Raw genomic sequence first — 13,300 nt, 5'->3', positions numbered from 1 at the left:
CCATTTGAGACACTTCTCCACGATAGTTTCCGTCCATAAAGATATATCCAACCATGAGAGATGGGTAAAATCCATCCACAAAAAGTTTTTAGACATGTTCAAAAATAAATCCTTATCAAAGCATTTAAGGATCTTAGCTATTAACCAAGTTTCCTCTAAAAAAAAAGAAGATATTAACCAAGTTAATGACGAAATCCATTTACTCCACATGAACATGTCCATATCGTCAATTTGATTGGATTTTTGTACAATCCAATCCATGTATTTAAGGATCTTAGCTGGAGCATTAAAAATAAAAGTGTTGGTTTTCGCTCATGTTCAAAATAAATGCATTTAAGGATCTTAGCTACTTAACCAAGTTAATAACGAAATCCATTTATTCGACTTGAACGTGTCCATTTAATTACCAACACAATTACACACCATCCATTTCACCCACATGACAAGACACGGAGTGAATGACGACCACCCTGCAAACTACCTTCAGAGCTTTAACTGCACACCATGTGCAATCAATCCATCCACTTAAGAGCCCCGGTTTTACCGACCAACTACACCTCTTTGGCTCTTTCCATTTTGACACTATGGCTCCTACATCTCCATATATATCTGTAGCATCCAACTTTTTTTTTCTTCAAAAAAAAGTTTAAGTGAGATAGATTATTGCAGCTCACTGTGACAAGTCTCAAAGTTGAATAAATCTTTATAAAGGTATTAATGTCCTCACTTCAATGGCACGAATCAAATTTGTGTATTTTTAGGATATGATTCTTATCAGCCAGAGAAATCTTTGTTGGTTGCATTTTAATATAAGGATCTATTTAATTTAGAGGATGAAAATAGTGATAACGAAAATAAAAGAAATTTTTTTGAACTAAAACAAAATATAAAAGGTGTAGATCACAAAATTTTAAAATTTCTCGTTGTTATTTTTAGGATAAATAACTATTTTCTTCTTTAAATATTTAGAATACTGATAAATTCGTTCCTGAGAGATAAAAATTTAAATTTTAGTTTTCGAAAGTGAAAAAAGTATAATAAATTCATTCACCCATTAACTTTTATCCGCAACGAAAGAGCCTACATAATATATTTATGGACAAATTTGTCTAAGAATTACACATCCAACAACAAAAATAATTATTTATCTAAAATATAATTTAATTTTTATCCTTTTCTCTTTTTTTAATCGTTACAAACATAACATTACACTAAATACTAAAAAAAAATAAAAATTAGAACAAACATAATAATAAACATCATTATTTATTTTTATTTTTATTTTAAAAACCAAACACAGCTCTGTTAACTATCAATAACCCCTTGATTATAATTGCACGTCCGTACCATCCCTTTTTTATACGTCCTACCGCCCCTGTCTTTCAAACTATAGAAAATCCTAACCCTATCATACAATTATTTCAATATATATATATATATATATATATATATACCTTATTTGTTTGGGTCAATATTTGTCAAAATTTAATAATAATAAAATCTAATTAAATAATTCTTATTTTTTATATTTTAAAGTATATATTAAGTTAATTATATTGTAAATAAATAAGATATTAAATAATTTTAGATTAATATAATTTTTTTCATATATGATTTGTGAATAAAAATTTCAATATAATATTACAGTAGGTTTTGAAATAAAAAATTGTCCCATTAAATTTTTTGAATAACTTAATATAGTATGTGCAAATTATATTAATGTAACTTATAAATATTGATTTTAACATATTTTTTTATAAAAAAAACTTATCCTAAAGATCATGTAAGTACCCCGACAAAAACATGTGAATGACAGAATGCAAAGAGCCCTGGCTTACCTTTATGAAAGCCTAAACTAGTTTTAAAAAAAAAAAATAATAAAGCCGAAACTAGTTTACAAATTGAAGCGAGTTAGTTGAACAAATATAAATAGTGGTTTGCTGAGAGGCTAAGCAGCACCACAAAGCACGATGGAGATCATTATGCCAAGTTTGGAGAGAGACTTAAATGACACGAGGGGGTATTATGAGAGTGGAAAGACTAAGGAAGCGTCCTGGAGAGAATCGCAGCTCAAAGGGTTGCGTCGTTTTCTCATTGAAAAACAAGAAGATATCATGAATGCCCTCATGCATGATTTAGGGAAACATCAACTTGAAGCTTTCAGAGACGAGGTATCTCTTCCCATATTAATTTCTTCTGCTATTATATTATATTACAATAAAAAGTGTTTTAGCATGGCTAATGAATTAAAAGAGTTTCTTACACAAAGTTCTCTTTTAAGTATTTTGGCTGTGCTATAATATGTGGGAATAATAAACCATTTTCATTTATAATTTCTTACTATTTGATCCATTCGCGCAGATAGGAACGTTGATTAAGACCTTAAATCTGGCGTTGAAGTCTTTGAAACATTGGATGTCAGGCAAAAAGGTAAGATGTACGTGTTTATTCCTTCAAAATATTGTTACATAGTATATATAACTTCACCTTTTGATAGGCTGCGTTGCCGCAATTAGCATTGCTAACCAGTGCAGAAATTGTTCCGGAGCCACTTGGTGTGGTCCTCATTATTTCATCTTGGAATTTCCCCTTTGGTGAGTTAGAAACAATATTCATATCACTGCATTAATTATATGTTCATCATATATAGGTTTGGTTAGCTAACTAATTAAGAGGGATTGATGCATAAAACTACAGGAATATCCTTGGAGCCACTGATAGGAGCAGTAGCTGCGGGAAATGCAGCAGTCTTAAAGCCTTCAGAGTTGTCTCCAGCATGTTCTTCTCTACTTGCTTCTAATCTCTCCACTTATTTGGACAATAAAGCCATTAAGGTCATCCAAGGAGGGCCAAAAGAAACTCAGCAACTTCTAGAGCAAAGATGGGACAAAATATTCTTCACAGGTAAATTAAATGACTTTTTTTCTTCTTAAAAAAAATGTGTTTTAGGTGATAAGTGACTCCATTTTATTTATCAAAATTAATGATCGTTAACATTAATTTTCAAATTGTAATTTATAAATAAATATTACAAAATTAAATTCTTATTAAAATTAAATTTAAATAATTTATTTTCTCTTACTTTAAAAATAATGATTTTAGTCTTGATTTTTTTTTATAATAGGTGAATTTTGCTTCTCAGTCTAGTATCTTAAACTTCATAATCAAGAGAGATAAAACTCACTAATTATTAAAAATACAAGAATCAAAATTATCATTTTTAAATTACAGGACTTAAACCTATTTTAACTAACAACTTAAAAACATAAACTTAAAACATACTTTAGTCCTTACTCCTTAATTGTTTCTTAACAGAACAAAATGTTGTCTCTTCCATTGTTGTAAAAACTAATGGCAGGAAGTGCACATGTGGGGAAGATTGTGATGTCTGCTGCTGTGAAGCATCTAACTCCTGTGACTTTGGAGTTGGGTGGAAAATGCCCTGCAGTTGTTGACTCCCTTTCATCTTCTTGGAACATAGAGGTCGCTGTGAAGAGAATTATTGTGGGGAAATATGGGGCATGTGCTGGTCAAGCATGCATAGCAATTGATTATGTCCTTGTGGAAAAGGTTTACTGTTTTAAACTGGTACATACATACATCCTTTTGACATTTTTCACTGTTCTTAATTTGTTTCTATATATATATATATATATATATATATATATATATATATATATATATAAATTTCTAGGGGCTGCTTTGTTGTGCTTATTCTTGTTCTTTTAATTAGGTGGAATTGATGAAGGTCTGGATCAAGAAAATGTTTGGAGAGAACCCTCAACAATCCAAAACTATTGCCAAGATAGTTAATAAACACCACTTCTCTAGATTGAAGAATCTTCTTGCTGATAAAAAGGTCAAAGAATCTGTGATTTATGGTGGTTCAATGGACGAACAAAACTTGTAATTGACTGACTCTTTTTGCTCTTTCTATTATATTCTCGTACACATCTATCTACTATTTTAGAAAAACTGTATTAAATAAAAAAAAATATTTAATCTTTAGAAATATAAAAAAGAGTATTGCTTATCTAACACTCCCGCAATTAGAATTATTCAATTATTAGTTGTTGATAGATTTATCGCATTAAATGCAATACGGTAATTCCTTAGAAAGACCAGCTGACAGATTTGGTTGTACAATTACTCAGCCGAAAAAGCGTTATGTTATGTGAATTCGTGCAGATTTATTGAGCCAACGATCTTGGTGGATCCCCCACTGGAAGCAGCAATTATGTCGGAAGAGATTTTTGGCCCATTACTTCCAATTATTACCGTAAGCTTCATGCAACATTGTTCTCAGTTATACCACATGCTTATACTATATGTATTTCTCTATATATTTTCCAACTTGACCAATGAGTTCCATTTTTTTTCTTTATCTTCATATTAATAATTTGCAGGTGGAGAAGATTGAGGACAGTATTAAATTCATAAATTCTAGACCTAAACCTCTTGCCCTTTATGTTTTCACCAAAAACCAAACACTGCAGAGAAGAATGATATCTGAAACATCATCTGGCAGTGTGACTATCAACGACGCAATTCTACAAGTAATACCAATACCCTATCAAGCATTAATATTCCACTCTTAATCTAATCTTTTTGCATATTTTATTTATTAATTCCTCAGACTTAGTGCATAATATTTGTGTTAAATTTGTGCAGTATGCAGTTGATACTGTTCCATTTGGAGGAGTGGGGGAAAGTGGGTTTGGCATGTACCATGGGAAATTCTCCTTTGACACATTTAGCCACCAGAAAGCAATTGTAAGAAGAAGTTTCCTCACTGATTTTTGGTATAGATATCCTCCATGGACACTAAACAAGTTACAACTACTTGAAGTCTCTTACAATTATGATTATCTGGGATTGCTCCTTGTCCTGTTGGGCTTAAAGAGACCATCAAAACGTTTAATCTCAGATCATGTTTAGCTAGCTAGCTAGCATATATGCACGTACGTGACTTCAGTACTAATTAAATGTTACCTATAAGGGTATCCAATAAATATTGTTCTTTGTGCAAGTCATCCGTACTTGTGGATTATAACATTTGCGTATTAAATTCTTATGCAGCTTGATTTTAGTAAGAATTAGTCCCGTGGTATATATGTGACAATTATCTGATGATCGCTGCATGCAGTACTAAACTGAATTGCAATTATTTCATAGAGGAAACTTACTAATTAACATAAGGTTTTACCTTGATAATTTGAATAATACAAAAATAGTTTTATGCATCTAAGTTATCCTTATTTCATCTCCGCAAATAAGATTTTATGCTAATACAAATTAAACAAAATGTAATTTAAAGTAAAAGAAAATAATATCTCACAATAACCTAGGCATTTAGGAAAATTAAATTCAACGAAATTTCAATGAATTAAATTCATCAATGATTGAATCCGGGCTAAAAAGACTAATAATGTCAAAAAATTTATTTATAGTTGCTCTAGAGATTAAGAAAATATCAAAGCAAGACGATAAATCAAGAGAATTTGGTTATATAAATCACACAATATCATTAAAAAAAAACTAATTAATAAAATAAATATTAACTATTCTTATTATTATTATTATAAAATTCCTTTTAATAATATCATCTGATGCCCTCGGTTTGTCTCCATCTTCTCATTAAAAAAAAAATCATAGTTTTTATGTTGAAATGAAACTAAGAAATTATCAGAATGGCCTAAAAATTATTATTCTTATTATTCTAATAATTGTTAGTATTTTTAATTTTTTTTAAATATTTATCATTTTAGAAAGCAAGGAAGACACCATTTTTATTGCTCAACGTTTTCACTATATTTAAGAATTTTTACTAAAATAGAAAAATTAATGAAAAGAGAAGAAAACTAACCAAATGAGTTTATAACTTTTGTAGTTAATTTTTTTTTAATTTAAAATCTTTGCTCGTTAATATAAAAATGACAGTTATTTCAAAACAAATGAAGTCCTGGTATAGTACCCAAACCTTACGAAGGAATACATATTTAACAGATTTATTGTCAGGTTTTTTTTTTAAATATATCTTCTTTTTCCTATTTTTTTTAATCTATACTATTCTTTTAATTTAATTTTCAATATATACTACTTGGGACTTTCTTTCTCATTTTTATTTTTTTTAATTTAAAATATTATAAAATATAGATATTATATTATATAATTTTTTTATTTGATTTTAAAATTACTTATTTATTAAATTAAATTGTATAATTTTTTTATATTTTTTTTAAGAAAATAATATTATTAAATATAATTATTTTTGTTTCATTGCCAAGTACTCAATTCCACCAACCTTATTAATTATGCCGCTCCCAAAAAATTCCCTATCATTATGACTATCCAAACTTAATGTTTGCAACCACAAAAACTAGTGGTAGAGAATTGTGATCGTATATTGGTAGTTGAAAAATACTAGTATACCGATTGCTGGTGAAAAATTATTGTTAGCAATATTCTTTTTTAATTATTAAATCAACTTGATGTTAGTGTCATTAAATGAACCAGTTTTCCTCTTTTATTTAATGAAATTAATCTCCGAACACCAAGTAATGTGCTGGTTAGTGAATCGCCTAATTGTACATCAAAATATCTAATACTTGTGGTAACACATTCTCTCCTATAATTACAGTAAAATTCATTGGTGAATAAACTAACTCCGGCTATTTTTATTAGAAACAAATTTTACTGTATTTTTTTACACAAACCGAAGGAAGTAAGACACACAAATTCGTGATTTCTGATATTTGTGTCTAATAACCTCACAAAGTTTCCTTTTTTTTCCCACAGCAGTAATAAAAATTAAAGAACAATCAAACAATATAAATCTAAGCAAGAGAAAGAGAGAATTAAAATTACAAGATAATCAATCAAATTAAAAGCCAAAACCAGAAGATAATTACTGTTTGCCGGTGCCTGAAAAAATCAAAGAATATTTCTAACAAAAAATATAAAGGAAGGAATAAAAAATACCATGATGAAAAGAAAAGAAATAGAGAAAGAAAATATTAAGGAATACAAAAGAAACTGGACGTTAAAAAAAAAAAATCAAAACTTTTAGAGGATGTTTCAGTTTGTTAACCGTGTCTACCCCATACCCCAAGTATTTGCATGTTTTATGTAATAGCAAGTGGGATTGATAACTTTGTTGTTGTAGCTCCAGTTGTAAAATATACAGAAAATAAGCACGCAAAATTTAGGAAGCACAGATAGGAAAAAGAGCCTACATTACAACAAATTCTGAAAATTACGACACAATATCCTTATGACATCATATCTAAATTTTAATACAAGATTACTATTAAAACTCAAATCCTAAACTAAAATAAAATCATTGATATTCAGTATTACATCATAAAATACTACCATTGATCTAATTAACATGCTCTTCCACTCATGTTGAAACAAACGCAAAATTGTAAGACAGCCATATTTTGAAGCCTTAATGCCTAAAATTGACCTGACAATACATATAGATCCTAGGCTTGCTGTAAAGATTGTGAAGTTCTCTGCCAAAGGGACCGCCCTAAAATGGAACTTCCGTGTATTGAAAGATATGCAGCATTTAATCTGGAAAAGCAATCAAAGATTCGTCATAAACACGCAATGAGCCAATATATACAAGTTTTTCTTTTGGTGAAAGCCAATTTACATTATTTTTAAGGTGTCATTAACTTCTAAATAAAAAAAAAAGGAGAGAAGCTTACTTATCGACATCAGGCATTGCCAGGGGGTCATACAATTCCTCCATAGGCATAGACACTGCTGACATGTCTTGAGCACCTTCAACCTGAAAAGTAAGCAACCAATATGCATGAGTAACTCAAAAATGTCATTCTCTTCCATGTGTATGTAAACTTACATTCTGAGGGTATTGTGCATAACCGGCATATGCACCATAAGCATACAAGGAGGGATCATGAGTAGCACCATAAGCATATGATTCATAACCCTGTCCATATCCGTAGTAAGCACTCCATTGACTTGGATCCATCTGTGCACCCCAGCCACCGGGTACATCCTAAAATTGTTTCATTAATAAATTTTAGTGCTAACATAATTGCACATTTAATGAATACTAAAAGGTGAATCCACATACCAGCTACTCTTAATCTGGTTGCCCAACATCATTAATGAAGAATTTTATAAATCAATACTAAGGTTTGGTATCCAGTTAAAATAGAAAAAAGAAAAAAAGAGAAGCCTATAGTAATACCCCTTCTATAATATTATTTAATTAATTTTTAGAATTGGGCATTCAAATGTAACTGCTACAGCTAATATTTAGCTTCAACTAAATATCAACTAAATATTTAGCTTTAAATTATATACTACATCATCTTAACTTCAACTAAAACTAGTCAGCTTTGAGCTAATATTTGGCTTTCTCATATATTATCTTTCCTTGTGTCACCACATATCATCACAACCTTGTGACTTTTTTCTCTCTGTGAATGAAAGTTTAGGGGAAGGGGAAGTGGCTCCAAACCCAGTTTGCATATGCAATTGTGATAACCTATAAAGAAAGACCACCAACTGGACTTGAACCTTATTCCTTTTTACTAACATTCCAATCCTATCAACTGAACCAACCTTCATAGGCATCAATCTCATGATTGTCAAGTAGAGTCTAGACTTATCTTCCAAACATCTTTCAACGACCAAACAGCCAAACCACTAAACATGGCAAAACATAATACCACAACAAAAACCTTATCACATTGGGTGAGATCAGCTACACAAATCACACAACACCATTGAACCTGGCTAAAGATCAAATTCTCAAGGACAATAACCCTAAACAAGGCCATATGTTACCGACCTACAAATATTGGAAGACCTTATATAGTTGTATACATTGAAGTAGTTTTCAAAATTAAAATGCATTGTATATGACAAACATGCAACAGGCCAGTGTAAGCATGACAATCTAAATTCATTTTGTCAATAGTTGAATCATTTCCACAGGCAAAATCACCTGTCTAGCTGTCAAGGTACTGCCCCAAGAAATTTGGATCACTTGCTGACCTATTACCTTCCCTTGCATCCTCTGAATGGCATCTTCAGCAGACGCTCTACAGACAAAAGCCATGGAAGCTGTTAAAATGCCAATTAATAACAAGCAAAAGCAGAAGGAGAAGAAACTAAGATTGATGAAAGACCTCATAAGATGCAGAGTAACATGACATCAGGCCACATGAAACTTATTGCCTTGGAAAAGGGGTAGCAACAGTCAAAATCATATCATTTACCCTTTGAGTTTCAAAATATTAGAGTAACCCCACAAAGATTCACATGTTAAAGATTAAGGGTAAAAAAGCAAAAACCTAGTTCCAAATTGAACATAACCATATCCTTTGCCCGCATAAATTTTGACCAACACAATATCACCAAATTGCACAAAGGCTTGCTTAAGCTCCTCCTCCGTCACATTAAGATCCAAATTACCAATACAAACCTGCAACACAAACGGATGTAAGTAAGAGTACCATAAAATCACATAAAGAGTAAACCAGCAATTTAATTCCTGAAAGCGTAGCGTGCTATCACTTTAATATGCAGTCACATTATATTAGTCTCTAAAATAAAAAAAAATCCAAATTAAGTCCCTAAAAGTTCCAGTTGTTTCATCCAAGTTCATAAACTTAAATCCTTACTATCATTTTGATCCCTAAATGTGTTAATATTATCTCTCAAGTAATACGTTTTTCTGAATTTTGGACTAATGTGATTGGACTTATTTGAAATTTCCTTAATTTCAGACACTGATGTAACAACGCTATACACTTCCAGGACTAAAACGGTGATTTACTCATCATAACATAAATAAATGATTGGTCAGTGATGTATCCGACTTACAGTGGTATTATTCACATCATTCTCCGGCGCAACAGTACTCACTGGAGCAGTGTATGCAGGAAATTGATACATTGCTGCAAAGTAATCAAATTCACAATAAGCGCCTCTTCAAAGTTGCAATAAAAATAAAATCTAACGAAGAATTGTATTGCACTTACCTTTAGGTGGAGCATATTGGTGTTGAAAAGAAGCATTCTTCTTAGGAGTAGCCGCGCTGATACGCATTGGGCGCGTGGAGCAATAAACGCCGTTCATTTCAGTCATGGCGCGGTTCCTCTGGGCCTCATCGGCGAACTTAACAAACCCATAGCCCTTGGAGCGGCCCGTGGCGGGGTCGGTGACGACTTTGGACCCTTTAACGGAGGGATAATGGGCCCGGAAAGTCTCCTGGAGGATGAAATCGGTGACGTCGGGGGCGAGATCGCCGACGAAGATGGAGTGGTCGGGCCCGGAGTCCCCGAACGAGGCCCAATTGAGCCTGAAGGTCTGGTCCGTGCCGGGCATTTGGGCCCCGTTGAAGGTTCGGAGAAAGGCTTCGGCCGAGGCGTGCGAGACGAACTCGACGAAGCCGTAGCCCTCGGGCTGGCCCGTCAGCTTGTTGCGGATGATTTTGATGGAAACCACTTCGCCGCTGTGGGCGAAGCACTGAGAGAGGTAGGACTCGTCGACCCAGTACTGTAAATCGCCAATCCAGAGGGTTCGCACTTCCTCGATCGCCGTTGCCACCATCTTACACCGCCGCGCTGATTATGCTTCAGCCTCCTTTTTTTTTATTTAGTGTTGTTGGTGTGAGATTGAGGCTGCTTTTGAATTTAAAGTGTAGAAGACTATGTTATGGGCCCATCCTTATGTGGGTTGGGGCAGTAGCACACGAAATTCAGATGGTATGGAATGTGGACATTTACTTTCAACACTTCACCACCTGAATCTCACACTTTCCATTTTTATTGTGTGACAAAATTATCCTTAATGAATTTCAACACTCTCTTTCCCCAAATGTTTCAATGAGACCCCCTTTCGGGGATCCCCTTCATTGAGTCGGCAATCTCACACGACATCATTACTTCCCTCAGTCACATGACAAACTTCCCTCAATCACCTTTTAGGTGTGACACTCGCAAAGGTAAGTGGGTGTTTGGCTTCTGGTAAGTTGTGGTATTGGGTTTTGGTGTGAATCTTTGGCTTTTGTGGAGTGGGTTCTAGGTGTTGGGTTTTGATTTGGGTGTTCCGAAACACATTTTAGGATTTTTATGTCTATTATGAATAGTCATTTTGTAATATACTTGTAAATTCAAAAAAATGTGAAAATAACACTTATTCCGTAATACAAAACTTTTTTTTTGCTTCCGGAATAGGTATTCCAACATACATTCTTGATTTACAAGTGTATTACGGAATGAGTATTTCATAATAGATTTGCAAATCCCAAAACATGTTCCAGAATATATCCATTCTGGAAAAATGTTTTAGATTTATTTCTTCTAAAATAGGTGTTTCAAAATACCCATTTTGAAATATGTTTTAGAATATCTATTATGGATTGCAAATGCATTACAAAATATTCATTCTAGAACAACATTTAGGGGAAGGGAGTGCTAAAATTTATTAAGGGTAATTTTATCCACCAATGAAAATCGAAAGTGTAGGAAGCATGTGGTGAAGAGCATAAAGTAAATGTATGGAATGTGTTCATTTGTCTAAAATCTAAAATTCATAACCATATCCATTCATTTTGGTAAGAATTTTGATGAAATTATTGTCATTTAATATTTCTTATTATCAAGACTTTTGTCGTGGATTAGTTATTTTAAAAATATACTCCTCCATTCCAAAATAACTAATACTTTTTTAAAAATTCATATAAATTTTTAAAAAGAAAAACATTTTAAGACAATAGTATTTTTTAAGAGACAATTTTATATCTTTATTCTTTTTCTTAATTTCAAGAAATGTGTTATTAATTCTTTCAAGACTTAGTATTTATTAGAAGGTAAAATTAGAATAAATATTTTAATATCTCATTAAAAATTGAAAATATTAGTTAATATGAAAATTTTTCTTGTTACATTTTTTGGGTGAACCCGAATAACCCTAGTCAAGAGTCAAAGACTAATCTTTCGAGGTATATAGATTCATTTAAGAAGTTGATTTCTCTTAATATATGTTTTTCATACACACATATTAGGGATTGAACCCCTAATCAAAAATTGTATTATCTAGAAATTTCCATGTGTCTTTTCCTTCTTCTCTTATAAGTGCAGATTAATGGACTTCTTGCACTGTCCGTCTTTACTTTCCTTAATTATTTTATTTTTCTTAATTAGCCTTACTTTCATCAATTAGTCTTTTTTTCCTTAATTAGTACTGTCTTCCTCAATTAGTTTGTTTTCCTTAATTAGTCTTCTTTTCTTAATTAGCCCTCCTTTCATTAATTATCCATTCTTTCATCAATTAACTTGTTTTCCTTACTTAGTTATGATTTCCTTAATTATTCCTGTTTTTTTGGGCTTTATTTTACTCACTAAGCTTCATAAATTCATCACTCTTAATATTTTCTGCATAAAAACCTAAATGATGATAATTTAACAATTATTTGCTCAAAAAGGAAAAATTAGAAGAGAAAAATTACAAATTCCTCTATAATTTAACCTCCAAAATATACTCATAATTAACCGTTATCAAACTCCTCTTATTGTTTTGTTATCTCTTTTATTTACTTCTTTCGTTTAATTAAAATCATCCAAACTAAAAAGGATTCACTTGTTCATTGCTTACAAGTGTGCATATATATATATACAATTGAATTATATCGGTGTAACTTAAATAACTATTATGTTATTTGAATCCTAATTTCTTCTTTTAGTAAAATGAGTACAATTAAATTTAGTTTTACAATATAGAAAGTTCATTATTGGTGAGTTTCTTCAAGATCATAATTTCATAATGCAATGAAGAAAATGGAATCCAACACCAACGAAGAACAAAATTTGGTATTAATGTATATATATTTGGTAAGAGAGATTAATACACACTTCCGAATTAAAACCAATACACAAGCATGGGCTACACTACAACCAAAATAAGGCTTTCACTTTAGTGTAGACCCAATTATTAATACACAAGTGATTACAAATTAATTGCAACAATGTTGAACATAAATTATTGAAAAGAAACAAAATCAAATTGCTTTAGCCGCAAACTTAATATACGGGAGGTGGGGGTGAGTTATAGAGGTAGGGGTGATGCGGTGGAGGAGGCGAATGTGATGGAGGAGGGGGAGACTTGTAGTAATATGGAGGAGGCGGTGAAGGTGATGGAGGAGGAGGTGACTTATAGTAATATGGTGGAGGAGGCGATGGAGAAGGTGGAGGTGGAGATTTATAAACGTATGGGGGAGGTGGAGAAGGAGATGGAGGTGGCGGTGACTGTAGAC

At 31.9% G+C, this 13,300-nt stretch overlaps 3 protein-coding genes across 3 annotated transcripts in view; 1 reads left to right on the top strand and 2 right to left on the bottom strand.

Moving 5' to 3' along the window:
- Positions 1-1,954: 1,954 nt before the first annotated feature.
- On the top strand, positions 1,955-5,093 carry ALDH3J2 (aldehyde dehydrogenase family 3 member J2). The gene is made up of 9 exons (NM_001367168.2): positions 1,955-2,171; positions 2,362-2,430; positions 2,498-2,594; positions 2,698-2,904; positions 3,359-3,588; positions 3,734-3,906; positions 4,189-4,279; positions 4,407-4,556; positions 4,672-5,093. The coding sequence occupies exons 1-9, from the start codon at positions 1,971-1,973 to the stop codon at positions 4,936-4,938; spliced, it is 1,485 nt and encodes a 494-aa protein (NP_001354097.2). The 5' UTR covers positions 1,955-1,970; the 3' UTR covers positions 4,939-5,093.
- A 2,125-nt stretch (positions 5,094-7,218) lies between these two features.
- On the bottom strand, positions 7,219-10,665 carry LOC100813616 (polyadenylate-binding protein RBP47B'). Its single transcript, XM_003539409.5, has 7 exons — positions 10,026-10,665; positions 9,868-9,941; positions 9,336-9,466; positions 8,987-9,083; positions 7,871-8,029; positions 7,716-7,798; positions 7,219-7,578 (listed from the first exon to the last, which is right to left on the bottom strand). The coding sequence occupies exons 1-7, from the start codon at positions 10,594-10,596 to the stop codon at positions 7,488-7,490; spliced, it is 1,206 nt and encodes a 401-aa protein (XP_003539457.1). The 5' UTR covers positions 10,597-10,665; the 3' UTR covers positions 7,219-7,487.
- Positions 10,666-12,845: 2,180 nt separating this feature from the next.
- LOC100809158 (extensin) overlaps positions 12,846-13,300 on the bottom strand; it is a 9,377-nt gene continuing 8,922 nt past the window's right edge. The window contains exon 3 of the mRNA XM_041007410.1: positions 12,846-13,282. Coding sequence (XP_040863344.1) covers positions 13,068-13,282 — 215 coding nt within the window. The 3' untranslated portion in view covers positions 12,846-13,067. The remainder of the gene's footprint in view (positions 13,283-13,300) is intronic.

The sequence above is a fragment of the Glycine max genome, chromosome 12, assembly GCF_000004515.6.
Source record: "Glycine max cultivar Williams 82 chromosome 12, Glycine_max_v4.0, whole genome shotgun sequence".
Classification (NCBI taxonomy): Eukaryota; Viridiplantae; Streptophyta; class Magnoliopsida; order Fabales; family Fabaceae; genus Glycine; species Glycine max.
Note: the sequence above shows the minus strand (reverse complement) of the source record. Positions and strands in the feature narration are given on the sequence as shown.